Genomic DNA, 15,502 nt, shown 5'->3' with positions numbered 1-15,502 from the left:
CTGACCTTCCCCACACACCTGGGTTTGCACTGCCCCCCTCAGAGCTGTCTCCCCTCAGATCTGTCTCCCCCCAAAGCTGTATCCCCCCAGAGCTGCCTCCCTTCAGAGATGCCTCCCCTTGGATCTCTCTCCCCTCAGAACTGTCTCCCCTCAGAGCTGTATCCCCCTGAGATCAGTCTCCCCTCCGATCTCTCCCCCCACAGCTGCCTCCCCCCAGAGCTGTATCCCCCTCAGATCTCTCTCCCCCCAGATCAGTCTCCCCTCAGATCAGTCTCCCCTCAGATCTCTCTCCCCAGATCTCTCCCCTCAGATCTCTGTCCCCCCAGATCTCTCCCCTCACATCTCTCCCCCCGGATCTCTCCCCTCAGATCTCTGTTCCCTGAGGTCTTTCTCCTCACATCTCTCTCCCCCCAGATCTCTCCCCTCAAATCTCTATCCCCTCAGATCTCTCCCCTCACCTCTCCCCCCTCACATCTCTCCCCCCAGATCTCTCCCTCACATCTCTCCCTCACAATCTCTCCCCTCAAATCTCTATCCCCCCAGATATCTCCCCTCAGATCTGTCTCCCCAGATCTCTCCCCTCAAATCTCTATCCCTCCAGATCTCTCCCTCAGATCTCTCCCCTCACATCCCTCCCCTCAGATCTGTCTCCCCACATGTCTTCCCTCACCTCTCCCACCTCACATCTCTCCCCCCAGGATCTCTCCCTTCACATCTCTCCCCAGATCTCTCCCCTCAAATCTCTATCCCCCCAGATCTCTCCCCTCAAATCTCTATCCCCCCAGATCTCTCCCCTCAGATCTGTCTCCCCTCAGGTCTCTCCCTCAGATCTGTCTCCCCAGATCTCTCCCCTCAGATCTGTCTCCCGTCAGGTCTCTCCCCTCAGGTCTCTCCCTCAGATCTCTCCCCCCAGATCTCTCCCCTCAGATCTGTCTCCCCTCACAATCTCTCCCCTCAGATCTCTCCCCTCAGGCCTCTCCCCTCAGCCCCGCCCCCCTCAGCCCTGTGGGCGGGGCCAGGCGGGGCGGCAGCTCCGCCCCCGCCCGCGCTGGTTTTTTCCACGAGGAGCCCGGAGCCTCCGCGGCACGTAGCGCACGCACCGTGCCCGCCTCTGGCCTGAGGGGCCGCTAGCCAATGGCAGCACGGCGAGCCGCAGGGCTGGCCAATAGAAGCGCGGAGGCGGCCGAGCCGACCAATGGGAGCGGGCGGAGGGCGGGCCATCTGCAGGGGCCGGGCTATAGCCCGGCGGCCGCGCAGCTGCCCGTTCCCAGTCCGCGGCAGGCGTTGAGCGGAGCGCGGTGCCGGCCTGAGGTGAGTCTGGTGGGGCGGCCTGGCCCTGCCGGCCCTGCGTGGCCTCAGCGGCCCGGCCCTCCCGCATTCGTGCGCGGGGCGAGAGGTCCCGCTGGGCCCGCGGTTTCCCCTCTCCTTCCGTTAGGCCTCCCCGAGCAGTAGCTCTGGACCCGCTGCCGCCCTCGTGAGATGCGGCCTCCAGCTCTGCCCGCGGGCCGGGCCGGGCGGTTTCCAGGGCGCTGGTCCCTGTGGAGGAGCTTCCCGCCGCATCGCGGGGGCGGAGGGAGGCCTGGCCTGGCCTCACCTCCCTCAGGGGGCCTGGGGGTGGGAGGAGGGTAAAATCTGCTGGGGTGTACGGCGGGTCAAGGCTTCTTTCAAAGGCAGGGTTTAACCTTTCTCTCTTAATCATTAACAGTCGCTCTCGGATTGCGGGTCGTGATTTGGACCTTCCCCTCTGTAGTGGCAGTGGATGTCCTTCAGCTTCGCATCTCAAATATTTAACCTTTGATGGCAGCACTCAAATTTGTGTGCCCTAGGTCTCTCCCAGTGGGGGTAATTAATGCTAGTTATCTCAAGGCAGCCCTTGTGGGGAGCAGCACCTGGCAACTTAGCGTGCATCTCTGGATCTTGAGGTGTGGGGGGAAAAAAAATGCCTCTTAACCAGCTTGCCTCGTGCAGGGCTGCCCGAGAGGTTTTTGGTCTTTGTCCTGTTCCGTTAGTTGGCTGCTGAGTCAGAGGGCAGGACTGTGACTTTCTGAGCCTGGCAGGAAGTAGTGAAGTTCGTCATCCAAACCCACAGTTTGGGGCAATGCAGTTTCAGGCCTCCATCTTACTAAAAAAAAAAAAAACCAACAAAAAAAACACCAAGGAGAGAAAGTACTTAGACATGTCTGTGACTTGCTCCCTGTGAGGCATTATTTAAAACGTGTTGCATCATGTTGCAGAGCATTGAGGTGAATGCCATGTGGAAGGAATTGGATTGGAAGATGCCTTTGTTGGTCCACGTTTGTCCCAGGTTTTAGGAGGGCTTCAGCAGTAGGATTGATGTTAGGATGTAATTTAGTGAGGTCAAATGGGCAGTGAAGGTTGTTGGTTTTTTTTTTCTGAGTGCTGATTGTATGAGATTTGCAGTCTTACAGGATCTTTAAGTGTAATGTAAGGCTTTGACTGATAACTGTATGGCAGTTCTGTGATCAATAAGACATTAAGATAGTTCTTTCTGTGGCCAGACTTTACTGATATTTTCTAAATCTCCATTTGGATGCTTGTAGTGCTTTGTCTTAGGAGAAATGTGGCTCCAAAATAGCTCACAAGTACAGCTTTTGGTGATAAAGTTGGCTGTGAACAAAATATCTGGAAATATTTTTAAGTTGGAGTAGTCCATGTTGGAGTACTTCAGTCCCTGTGCAGAGTACAGGATCTCAAGGAATAAATATTGATTTTTATTTTCTTCTTTTTTTGGACTTCAGTTGATAGTGAACTAGTACTCAGGACTGGCAGTAGTGCAGTGGGCTGTAACTTAGCCTTGAATTAGATAATATTTGCTCCTGGGAAGGCCAGGAAAGCTAGTGTGTCCTGTCCTAAAGGGAGACACTGACCTTGCCAGCAGATTATAGTATAAAAAAAGGTTTAAGGCGACGTGTGTGTTAAGTACCACTCTGGCATTGGCATGTGTTTGGCTAACTCCATCACTGGGCATAGAGGGCTGGAGCAGGCAGTGTTCCTGATGAGCTCTCTTGCATTCACTTAGCATTTCCACAGCTAGACCTGTGCATAGGCTGACTCTCACTTTCTAGACCTGATGTATTTTCTTTCAAAATTCATAATGCTCAGCTTGTGGTGAGCTAAAGGGCATCGGATTGTTACCCAGGAATAGCTCGGTGGGAAAACTGGTTCTTGAAAACAGAAGTGAGTGGGTTTAAAAAATTATTAAAAAAAAAAAAAGTATGAGGATTTTCTGGAATGGTGCAGTGCTGTGAAATGCCTCCTTCTAAAGAAAAGTGAGGGACTGCTGAAGAGGTCACTTGTAAGGACACTTGAGTAATGTCAGACCTTGCAGACACGGGCAGTGGAAGCTCTTGCAGTGTGTATTCCTGAAGTGCCACCTTCTTTGTGAAGGTGAACAAAGAGTTCTTGCATTATAGTAACACTTCCTCTAAGCTGGCTGTGTTTTCAAAGAATAAGGCACCTAATGTTTTGTCACAAAGCCATGGTTCTGAAAATGAAAGTAAGGCATAGCAGGTGCCAGCTCTGAAAGCCCTTTTTAGATAAATGGGATTCTTCCTGTTAGCCATTGCTCAGTGCAAGTGCAGAGAGATAAGTGTTAGCATGGTTGGGACTGATAGCTGGAGAGTTGCAGGGATTTATTTCTAGCTTATGTATTTACTGATTAAGCAGTGGCAGCATGAAGGCCAGCTTTTGAACTGAGTTGGCCTTGCCTCTTAGGTTAGTTATATCATCTGTCAGTGTGTGTGTCTTTGTAAAGCAGGGAATATCTAAAATTTTTGTGCTGCCTTATACAAAATGCTGCTTAGAGGCAGGACAGCTGGAGGGGGCACTTTAAAGCCAAGGGAACTAACCAAATGGCTCCCCATGTCTCTAATATGATGAGGGAAGATTTGCTGTGGAGGAAGAATGAATGAGTGAAGGTAACCACACACCCCCCTCCTCAACTCTGCACAAGCAGCAGTATTTCTAAGGTCCTGCTTTCTTAACTTTGCAGTAACTGCAGAGATTTCATGACCATTTCTGTAGACAGGGTTACCACCCACACTGGCTTGCCAAGAAGCCAGCTTCCAGATAGTTCCACTTCTGAGGCTGAGCTTTCTTCTCTGCAGATGAGCTGGGTTTGGTGCCAGGCAATGCCTTATGACTTGATTTTTAAAATGTAGCTGAGCTTACATAAGGTGTTTCTTACTGCAGTTTTCTTAAGGAAAATTGTAGATATGTGAGAAGGGTGGGGGGAAGAAAATACTAAAAAGGTTGTGGTGATTTTTCTTCCTTTTAAGTAGAAAAGCTATTCCTGAAAATACTCAAGACAGGGTGTAACCCTTAATGCAAGGTGTTAGTTAGAGCTGTAACTGTTTCTATTTCAGGATAGGTTACATTTGGCTCTGAACAGGCTGTGCATACTAAGAACTGTTGCACTTAACTCTTTTCTCAAAAAGAGTTGTATGTTGAGAGGACAGAAATCTCAGCCGGGGTGGGAAGAACAGTCTAAAACCAGAAGCCTGGTTTCCAGAGAGATCTAAAGGAATGTCACCTCACCACATAAGAGTAGCCAAGCAATTCTAGTACAGGAATTCTCTGCTACTTGCTAGGTTTTTTTTAAAAAAAGCTGTGATCTAATTGCTATCACTGAAACAGGGTGGGATGAATCACTCAGCTGGAGTGCTGCAATTGATGGCTATAAACTGTTCAGGAGGGACAGGCGAGGAAGGAGAGGTGTGGGGGTTGTGCTTTATTTGCTCAAAAAAAGGGCTGACTGGACAGAGCTGTGTTTGAATAATGTTGATAAACATTTTAAAATTGAAATAACCGAAAGAGGGCAGATTTAGTTGGATAGAAGGAAGAAATGTTTTATGATAAGGGCTATGAGGATGCCCTGTCATTGGAAGTGTTCAAAGTCAGGTTGGAAGGTGCTTTGAGCAACCTGACCATACTAGGAGCTGTTGCAAAGGTGTCCCTGACAACAGGTGTTGAACTAGATGATTTGAAGTTCCCTTCCTACACAAAACATTCTATGATTAATGCTAAACTCTTAATTTTCAGGTGTTAAAGATGTCTATTCTTAAGATCCAAGCCCGTGAAATCTTTGACTCTCGTGGGAATCCCACTGTTGAGGTAGACCTCTATACCAACAAAGGTGAGTCCATAGTTGTTAGGTGTTTATTAATTTTTTTGGATCTGATAGAACTAAAGAGGCAGTCAAAAGTATATAGACCTTCCATTCTAGCAGGGGAATTGTGCTTTCTCTTTCCTCCATACGTACAGCATGCTGCTGAGCTTGTGTGGGGCTTGCAGGAAAACCTCTGCCCTGTTCTACTGCAATGAATTTGCTGAGCTCAGGGTATTGGACAGTGAAGGGTTTTTTGAAGCAGGGTTCTTCATCCAGTTTAAATTGTGCCAGTAGTAATCTAAACCTGCCTTCCTTGCCCTTACAAACTCAGAGTTAACAAGGCCAAGTTCCTGTCCTTAAGCAGCTGCTCATGGCCTTTGTTTTCAGTGTTCCCTAAGCTCTGTCTGATTGCACTTAATTCTTGGTTTGTCTAGCAGTCACTTTATGTAATGAAACAGTCTTCTGCTGCAGAGTTGAACCTTGGGTAATGGTTTCTTTTCTGCATAAGTCTGCAGGCATGACTAAGCAACTTGTCTGATTGGGTTTTTACATATAACATCTTATATTATTAATAAGGTAGGACTTTCTCTTGGTTTGTTAGTTGTTCATTGCACATCTGATAGGATCTGACAAAGGCATTGTGCAGGCACATACCAGTGTGGTTTGGTGGAATGAGCAAGCACAATAGCTGTAATAAACTAACTAAATAGCTGATCTTTCTGCCTTGAAAGATTAATGCAGTAATTTAATGAGATTGCCCCTACTAAGCTTTTTGCTGTAGTGGGATAAGGGAAAGACTGGAGACTGAAGTTGGCATCTTGAGCCACAGGCAGAACAGACTGCAGTGTACTGACTTGCTCAAAGCTCAGCGTTCTTGGCTGGAAGAACAGGCTGTCTGGGTGGTTGTCCTGTTGTCAGAGGAGTTCAGAACTTGTGTTAACAAAAGAGGCTTCCTAATTGTCCCTTGTATGCCATATCTTAGAAGAATTTTAAGAGCTTGCCTGCCAGACTGAGCAAAAAAAGTAGATTCAGGGAATAAAGGCACCTTTTTGGAAGGAGAATGGATGAATTTCCTAACTTAAATACATGAAATGCACAGTGGAAGAGAGTGAGTGAGTCAGCTTGCTGTGGAGTGAGACACTGGTGAGTTTGTGATGCAGGCAGCTCTCAGGGTCACTGTACAAGTGAGCAGAGATGCAGTTGAGAGATTAGTTCTTCCATCTCTGGGGATGGAAGTATGTGGTAGGTTGGGATGGTGTATGGGTGGAGAATGTTTTCTGGGTTTGAATGTGCTAAGACACTTCTTTTTATTGTTGTTAACAGGTCTGTTCAGAGCTGCTGTTCCCAGCGGTGCCTCAACTGGGATCTATGAAGCTCTGGAGCTTCGTGACAATGACAAGACACGCTACATGGGGAAAGGTAAACCTGAATTTTGATGTCCAGCTCACCCCATTACAGTGGCTGTGTTGCTGCATATGTTTATGCCAGGTTGTAGCAGAGGACACATGGGCTCCTTTATTGCTGTCAATATTCTGTACAAGGCATGGCAGTTAAGCAAAAGCAGTGGAGATGAGCAGTGAGATGATGGCAGTGTGTACTGTGTGTAGGCACTGTGGCTGAGGCAGAGGTCAAGCACAGACTGCTGCATTTCCCAGAGGGCAATGTGAAGGGTAACTCTGCCTCCAGCTTTGCAGCTGTGTAGTGCTGCAGATGACTGTACCTCCAAGGGTGGGTGCCTTGAGCTTGGGCACACCCTGGAGGTGATAATGTCAGTACAGTATGCCCAGATGTACTTTGTTGCATGACTCCTGTTGGTGCATTTCAGAGTCCAGAGTCCTTTAGTAGTTGTGTTGTAAGAGCATCTAAACTACCTGCTCCTGAAGGCTTGGTGTTACTGCAGCTGGTCACAAGATCTAGTCATAGACCAAATTTTCAAAGAACTGTTAAATGTATCTGCCCTGGCACTGTAAACTCCTTAGCTCCCAGCGTGTTGAATCCTGAACCTGAGGTTTAGGCCAACTGCTGACCACAGCTGATGTGCAGATTTACAGTGGTAATCATGGAAGATGCTTTTGTTTTGGAGTGTATAATACCTAAAGCCATTTTGGCTTTTTGTCTTTCATTCCAGGTAGCCAGGATACTGAAGTTTGTGTTGGTGGTGTAATATTTTAGTTGTCTGGGGACTATTGTATGTTCTGAAAGGAAACAGCAAGTCACCAGTGTGGCTTGGGAACAAGTATGGGAGAACATGAATAGCCACTTACAAGGTGTCATTGCCTAATAAAGATCCTGATAGTAATTCTTAGGACTACTCTGAAAGCTTGGGCAGTCAGGACTCCTTTTTAGCTTTCTGCTGTGAAAGCATTGGTGATGCCTTCCAAGTACATGCAATCAACTTAAGTTTCAGCTGGGAGAGAGAATTACTTGTCTTCATACTTCTCTGCCAGCCAGGTGAAAGGAAGCTGACACTTTGTGCTTGTTAAGAAGAGCAATCAGAGTGGATAACCACTGACTTGAACTTAGAGAGCCCTGTCTGAGAAGATTCATGGTTGTTATTACTTTAACACAGAATAAACTCCTAGATGACTCAATATCCCAAAGAGCTTATGCTGTTTATCTAGGGCACTTTTCCTTGAGAAGAGTAAATGTGTACTTACCTCAGTGTGTTAAATGTGTGTGTGCTTAGACATGTTAAATCTGATCCTACAGGCAGTTCTTCATGGTACTTAACTAGGCAGTAGTCTGAGAATCCACAACAGGCTATCACAGCTGAAGGTTTGTTTTCAGCTGGAGAATAAGATGAGTTATGAAAAAATACCACCAAATTGCAGATAGCTGGTAGGTCTGTAGTAATAAAAATCTGCAGACTTAGACTATTTGAAAGGCAATTACTGTGGTTCATGGTGCACTTAATTAGCATGCACTAGTTCTGAAGCTCACACTACAGGGATGACAGTATTCCTTGGTAGTTGGCCAATGATGGTCTCTGCTTATGGGGAAGATGCAAGTTCATACTGGAACTGCTGGTTTATGCAATGGTGAGTCCACATAGATTAAAAGGATAGCACTGTGTTCATAATTTAGTCCTTGTTTAAAGCAAGAGCAAAGACAATCCATTTCTGTGCCTGCAGCCAAGTACAGAGACAGTGTATGTACTTCAGCTTTGTACTGAGTGTAAGATGTGCTAGGGTGGTGCTCTAGCTGTGGTACAGAATGGTGGCAGGTAGTGAAATGCCTGAGCTGCTGCATGCTTAACTTCTGGGGAAGCCTTTCTCTTCCCTCTTACTCATCCATTCTATGGATGGATAGGAGTAGCCTATCCAAAAACCTTTCCTAAATGCTGTCATTCAGCCACTTGAGGTTTGGATCCTCAAGGGTGTTTGCAACAGTATGGAAATCTAGGTGGAAAGACCAAATCCAGCCTCACTGGCTGATGCATGGTTTCCTCTACCCTTTGAACCCTTTTGTTTCTGGTCTGTTGCTCAGTTTTGGACCCTTGCTGACTTGTAGGTCTGTTTACCCATTTGTGCCCTTTTCTCTTTCTTGCATGACTGCCTTTGTTTTTGGCTCTGAGTCTTCATCTCTTCCTTGATTCTCTTGTCCATTTCGCTTCTGTCAGGTGTATCCCGAGCTGTTAAATATGTTAACGAGTTCCTGGGGACAGCATTGTGTACACAGGTAATGGATGTGCTCTCAGTGCAACCTTGTCACTTGGACAAATTTCTCCAGTGCATGGTCTTGCAAACTAACATTGCAGCAGGCATTCTTAGATTATGCTTACTTCATGCAGCTCCCATTCAGTTGAGATGACCTCTAAGTGCTCAGATTTGGCTGTAAGCTCAGGTTGGATTGGGGTTTGAATAGCATGAGGTGGTATTCCTGAGGTTTTATTGTGACTGAGATCACCTACTAATGCCTGCATAGCCAGTGTGATTGACCAGTGTCCCATTTGCTTGTTCCTTCCAGGTGTCTCAAAAGCTGTTGAGCACGTCAATAAAACAATTGCACCTGCACTGATTAGCAAGGTAGGAGCAATCTGTCTTCTAACATCAGTTAATGATGTGCAGAGTGTCTTAACTGGTGGGTTGTCTTACTAGAGATGGTTACAGGACCTGTATTACATGGGGGTGGGGGAGGACTAGCCTGAGTACTGGAGTGCATGGGAACCAACTGACTTACAACAATTGCTTTACTTAATGACTGCATATCTAACACTTAATCACAGCAATCCCTAGCAGCCTAACGTTGTATTGTGCAGAAGTCCTTAAGCACCTGGGAACTTCAGTGGTGTGCAATTTAAATACAAACTGCTTTATTCTTAAAAGGGTGGCTGAATGATGGGGAGGGACTGGGTTTTATTCAAGCTGTCTGATTTGGAAAGGAATCTGAGGGGGGATACTTCTGTCAGCCTTGGTTTGCTGGAAGTGACTAGAAGATGCTGCTATGTGATAATGAAAAGAACTAGTCTCTTCAGCTTCTGGTCGTTGCTCTTAAGCAGTTCTTGGTGTCTGCCAGGGAAATAAAAATGGAGTGGGTAGGTAAGCATAGAGTTTTGGTATCAAGCAGTGCTTTGCTTGCTTCTCTCTGCAGAAGGTCAATGTTGTGGAGCAAGAAAAGATTGACAAACTGATGCTGGAAATGGATGGATCAGAGAACAAATGTAAGTGGGCTTTGTGTGGCAGTGGGGTGTGAAAAGATGGAGATTGGTGTGTAGCATTCTAGCTTGCTTTGCCAGAAACAATGGGCAGTGCATGGCATATGCTGTGCACTGCCATAACCAAGCCCATGGTGCTGCTATTGCCAAGTCTCTTTCTGAAGACATAACATTTCTGTAAACAATTTCTCTTTATTGCAGCCAAATTTGGTGCCAATGCCATCCTGGGTGTATCTCTGGCTGTATGCAAAGCTGGTGCTGCTGAGAAGGGTGTCCCCTTGTACCGTCACATTGCTGACCTTGCTGGAAATGCAGAAGTGATTCTTCCAGTTCCAGTAAGTGCCTTGATGGGGGTAGCTGAAAGCTTGATCTAAGAGGTACTTCAAGGTATCTTGTGGTCTTGGATCAAGTTTTCTGGAGAATGAAGAGTCTTAACATAAATGCTGTTACCATTTTACCCTGAGGCATTCTAACTTGTTTTTTTTCCTTTTGGTTACTCCAAGGCTTTCAATGTGATCAATGGTGGCTCCCATGCTGGCAATAAGCTGGCTATGCAGGAGTTCATGATCCTCCCTGTGGGTGCTGACAGTTTCAAGGAGGCAATGCGCATCGGTGCCGAGGTCTATCACAATCTAAAGAATGTCATCAAGGAGAAGTATGGCAAGGATGCAACCAACGTGGGTGATGAGGGTGGCTTTGCCCCCAACATCCTGGAAAATAAAGAAGGTAAGAATGAGCTAAGTGTGGGAGGAGGTGTAATGGATAGCCAGAGAATGAAGGCCATACTTGTCTAGCTGAACAGACGTCAGTTTGTGCAGCTTTGACTTCAATGCCTTATTAGTGTTTCCCTTAAGCTTCTACAGGAATGAATCTTACTCCTTTCCAGTTGAAAGGTGGTGTGGGAATGTCTGCATGCATTGCAGGTTTCCCAGAAATCAGTAGTCAGTTTAGTGGAGTTGTTTTTGTGCTGGCAAAAGAGGAAAACAGTTGGAACTAGGCCTGGTCCTATGTGGGAGTGCATGAAAATAAGCCAGTAGAATACTAGAACTCTGAAGCTACTTGTTACTTGAGCTGTTACATTAGTGTTGAAGGTGGCCTCTGAGCTGCATTGCCTTTTCTGGCACTGAAGATACTGAGCCAGCACCAGAAATCAGGGTGTTTATGAATCCCACAGACGCATGCAGCTCTTGCTAGATCTGTGCCCTAGCACACATCAGAAGATGACCTTGAATGACAGTCCAAGGAATATGTGTTGCTGGCAGCAGCTGCTTTTGCAGTTTGTATTACATTAACATCTTAAAACCACATACAAAAAAAAGTCCAAACAAACCCACTTGATCTAAGCTTCCCGCTGTAAATAGCCTGGCTGATGCAGCTCCTTGGCTTTGAGTCAGGGGTGACTGGGAGAGTCTTACTTGTCATGACCATAGCTGAATTTCCTTGCTTGGACTCTGCCAAACAGGGTAGCATGGTGGGTAGGATCCAGAAGCTCCCACTGAGTAGTTCTGTTCCCTCTTCTGTGCATAAATGTGCATGTGGGGAACAGGTAGAAGCAAAGTGTGTGCCCTGTGCAGAGGCAGGCTGTGTGCCACTGCCTGTCAGGGCTTGGATGCTTGTACCCTTTCATGGTCAACACCTGACCTGGAGCTAAAAGAGATTAAAGTGCAGTCACTGCTTCCTGCTCACATGCATAAAGCTGAAAGAGGATGTTGTATCATCTAGTATTAAGCTTTCTGGGCTGACATGCAGTCCTGCCTGAAGAGATTATGGATCCCATAATGGTGTCTCAAGGGTATTACAAGCTAAAAGTAGTATTCAAGTAGTGTCTTGTTCCAGTCACTTTAGAAGTGGGAGAATTTTAAGAACCTTTGCAGTCTTTGGGCTTTATGTAGTGGATAATGAAGAGTTTCTTTGCCAAGTGTATGTGGTGTGGCTGATAAATGAATAGCTTTTGAGTTGAGATGTTTGGTGGGAACTGAGAAATACTCTTACCATGTTTCAGCTCTGGAGCTGCTGAAGACTGCCATTAGCAAGGCTGGCTACTCTGAAAAGATTGTCATTGGCATGGATGTGGCTGCCTCAGAGTTCTACCGTGATGGAAAGTATGACCTGGACTTCAAATCCCCTGATGATCCCAGCAGATACATTACTCCTGATCAGCTGGCTGACCTGTACAAGGGCTTTGTCAAGAACTACCCCTGTAAGTTGTTAATCAACAAGAAGCATGGTAGTAGTGGTGAAGGGGGATTGATGCTGAAAGAGTTAGGATGCAGCCTCCCTTATAAGAGTGATCAAGAGCAAAGAGGTAACCTCTTAGGGTTTTGGTATGTCCTTTGAGGTGGGTAGTACTTGGCTTCAGCACTTTGATGCCACTGCTTTCAAGTAAGGCCTTTCAGAGTGGCATTGTCTTTAAGCTCATTGTATCCCTCTACAGTGGTATCCATTGAAGACCCGTTTGACCAGGACGACTGGGCTGCCTGGAAGAAATTCACTGGCAGTGTTGGCATCCAGGTGGTTGGTGATGATCTGACTGTGACCAATCCAAAGCGTATTGCCAAGGCTGTGGAGGAGAAAGCCTGCAACTGCCTCCTCCTTAAGGTCAACCAGATTGGCTCTGTGACAGAGTCCCTGCAAGCGTAAGTTCTCCCCTCTTAGCTGTGCCAGGGAGGGGGATTGTCTAATTGAGGCAGATGAACATACAGAGCTAAACTAATGGAATAGAAATCTATTGATCGGGTGTCTGTGAAGGAGAGCAATTGTTAACTGATAGAACATATTGACAAGTAAACCTTCTGCCTTCATGGTCTTGAAGTCAGAGACACATCAGACAACTTCATTGGGTCTAAGCATGTGTAAAAGCAGCTCTTGATCACTGCATTGTCACATGATCTTCACCCTAACAGGAACCAAAGGACAGTTCCTGTCTTGCCAAGGCAAGCACCATTGGGTGTTGCCAAAGCAGCATCACCAGAGCAAAGGCTAAGCAGGTGGTGATGGTGTGGGGCTTTGTTTCTCTTCTAGCTGCAAGCTTGCCCAGTCCAATGGCTGGGGTGTGATGGTGAGTCATCGCTCTGGAGAAACAGAAGATACCTTCATTGCTGATCTGGTAGTTGGTCTCTGCACTGGTCAGGTTGGTATCTGTGGCTGCTGTAGTTTGCATTCTTGCTTGATGAGGTTATATGGTGATTAAGCTGTTCTGCACAGTAGATGGGGTATGCTCTGACTTAAGGCATGTGTATTTCCTGTTCCTGGAGATAGGAAGCCGATTTGCCTAGTGGGAATGTGACAAGGGAACATGTTATCTTGTGTAAACTCACCTTTAACCCCTAATCTAAAAAATATAAACTGGTCGATTCCAGTGGGTGTATCAGGATTTTCTGATACTTGAAGCTTTTAGCAAATGAACACTTCTTATTGCTCCCAAGCCCTATCCCATCAGAGTCTGATGCTGAAATACAGCTCGTGATTTGGCTTATGGCTTGTCATCTGTGGCCTCATTTCTGGTATAGTTCTTTCCTAACTTCCTGGTTTCCCTTCCAGATCAAAACTGGTGCCCCTTGCCGGTCTGAGCGTCTAGCCAAGTACAACCAGCTCCTGAGGTGAGACTCTCAGGGGGGAAAAGGGTAGAGGGTTAAGCCTGACATAGAATGGATGCTCCATTTGGGGCATAGCTTGGTATTTTGGATCTCAGAAACACTCTGCAGCTGAAGGACATGAACTAACACTGGCAGAGGTGCTTTTGGGCTGGTGCTGTGCTTGCAGAGCTGGCTGTAGGCTTAATGAGGAGTTGGATGGGTGACAGTAGTTGTTTGGTGGGAACTGGCTTGTGGCTTGGTGGTACTGTTTTCAGTGCCAGGCAGATCAGGTGTTGCTCAGCAGCTGTGCTGATGTGGAAGCTCTGCACTGGCTGCTTGCACCCAGCACTCTTTTCCCTTTCCATCAGAATTGAAGAGGAGCTCGGCAGCAAGGCCCGTTTCGCTGGAAGGAACTTCAGGAACCCTCGTGTCAACTAAGCTGTGTGGATCAGTCACCCCCTGTTCTGGTTTAAAGCTCTAGTCTTGTACTTAGATCACAATTACCTGTACTAGAAAGATAAGGGCAGCTGAAGGAAAGACTGGTTTGCAGGTCCTCTTTCCCCCTTAGATGATTTCTTCACCTAGTGTTTTCACCAACTCTGATCTGTTACTTGTGATGCTTGACTGCTTTTGTAGAACAGTCCCTGTGGGGGGTTTCTGTGTATTAAACACCCTCTGGGCTCATGACCTGGTGACTCTGGGCATAAGCATCTTAATTTCTTTCTCTGCCTGTCTAGTCTTCAATGTTTGGAGCTGTGTGACTTGCAGTGCAGCCAGAGGTACCTGCAAACAAACAGTAGTGTTTTTACATGTGATAAATAAAAGCATCAAACAACCTGACAAAGTGTGGTGTTGAGTTCTTCTGGGGGAGGCTGAGGAGCAGGAATACCTGCCTCTGCATAATCATATCTTGCTTTAAAGCTGTTCTCCAGGGACGAAGAGCTAGGCTGCTGTCACTGGCCACAGGGTGGGCGTAAGTTGCCTTGTGACAAATAGACAAAGAATTAACTGGATCTATCCACCTGCTATCAAGAGGTGGCTTCAAGAATGTGTTGAATAATTTGGCAGGGGGACTAAGAATAAGTTTGTACCCCCTAGATCTGTTGTGATCCTGCAGGGGAAGAAAAAAAGCTCAGATCTTCATTAATCAAAGATGACAAGTGCTGTGATTAACCTTTCTCATTGACTGTCACAGATGTCTGCTTGTCAGTCTTGTCACAGTATTACTGAAAAAAATGCAGTGATAGCCTTGGCTTTTAGCAGGAGGTTGGCAGGGTGTTAACTGGGGAAAGTGATATGTAACCTCCATCTTGGTCTGTTGTTGCTACGAGCAGGTGGAGTTCAACAGGATGCGAGTTGTGGAACTGCTGCTCTGAACCCTCTGCACATGAAATCAGTGATTCTAGGAGATGGTGACTGAGAGATTTTAATGTAATGTAGTACAAGCAATTCTGGTGTGAGTGAGAATTAAAAGCAAAACCTTAGTATTAACTGCTGCATTTGTTAAGCACTCTTAATATAAGGTGTAATTGAGAGTTGATCTGATAGCTGCACTTCCATTTTTTCCCTATTAGTATTTAGGTACCATATTTCCTATGGGGGAAGAAAAGACTGCAGGGGCTTTCCAGCTGTGTGAGAACAGATGGCCAGAAACAAAAGGCTCATGAGCAAATTTTTGTTGCCAAACCCCTTTGTTCTCTTTGGGTTGCAGCACTGCTGGTTTGGCTGGGAAGGGAAGGCAGGGAGAGAGATGGCAAAGTACATGGCTCATCCTCAGCCAATGCTTGTGTGCTTGGAGACAGGGAGGAAGAGTTCTTTTTTCCTGGGATGTGGCAAGAGTTTGTTCAGTGGCTCTGTCATCGTTGCTGTTTTCTTGCTTTGTGTTGTGCCTGCCAGAGCAGGATGGTCAGAACTGGGAGGTGGGGAGCAGAGCTGTAATGTTTACTAGGCAGGACAAAGCAAATTATTGCACAATTGAGGGAGGGGTTGCTTAATCCAATGAGTGTTGCTTATGGGTTTGGTTTGTTGTTTTTTTTTTTTCCCCATAATGGGAGATTTGTAAGGGAAATACTAATTTCTGATTCAGTGACTATTGTGCTGGTCTTTTCACTTGCAGAAAGCTCAGTTACCTGGGGCTGGAAGCGT

The 15,502-nt window shown here is 46.5% G+C and overlaps 1 protein-coding gene across 3 annotated transcripts in view; it reads left to right on the top strand.

Moving 5' to 3' along the window:
- The window catches only part of ENO1 (enolase 1), a 100,376-nt gene extending 86,175 nt beyond the window's left edge, over positions 1–14,201 (top strand). The window contains exons 1-12 of one of the 3 annotated variants that reach the window (XM_051637313.1): positions 1,205–1,311; positions 5,062–5,155; positions 6,452–6,547; positions 9,095–9,153; positions 9,719–9,788; positions 9,984–10,117; positions 10,286–10,508; positions 11,785–11,982; positions 12,217–12,418; positions 12,804–12,912; positions 13,323–13,381; positions 13,726–14,201. In XM_051637313.1, coding sequence (XP_051493273.1) covers positions 5,071–5,155; positions 6,452–6,547; positions 9,095–9,153; positions 9,719–9,788; positions 9,984–10,117; positions 10,286–10,508; positions 11,785–11,982; positions 12,217–12,418; positions 12,804–12,912; positions 13,323–13,381; positions 13,726–13,795 — 1,305 coding nt within the window. In that variant the 5' untranslated portion in view covers positions 1,205–1,311; positions 5,062–5,070 and the 3' untranslated portion in view covers positions 13,796–14,201. Of the gene's footprint in view, positions 1–1,204; positions 1,312–5,059; positions 5,156–6,451; positions 6,548–8,747; positions 8,807–9,094; positions 9,154–9,718; positions 9,789–9,983; positions 10,118–10,285; positions 10,509–11,784; positions 11,983–12,216; positions 12,419–12,803; positions 12,913–13,322; positions 13,382–13,725 lie in introns of those variants that run through there. The other 2 variants (XM_051637314.1, XM_051637315.1) reach the window with 2 other exon arrangements.
- The last annotated feature ends 1,301 nt before the right edge of the window (positions 14,202–15,502 follow it).

This window comes from Apus apus, chromosome 20, assembly GCF_020740795.1.
Source record: "Apus apus isolate bApuApu2 chromosome 20, bApuApu2.pri.cur, whole genome shotgun sequence".
NCBI lineage: Eukaryota > Metazoa > Chordata > Aves > Apodiformes > Apodidae > Apus > Apus apus.
This window is presented reverse-complemented; position numbering and strand designations above follow the sequence as displayed.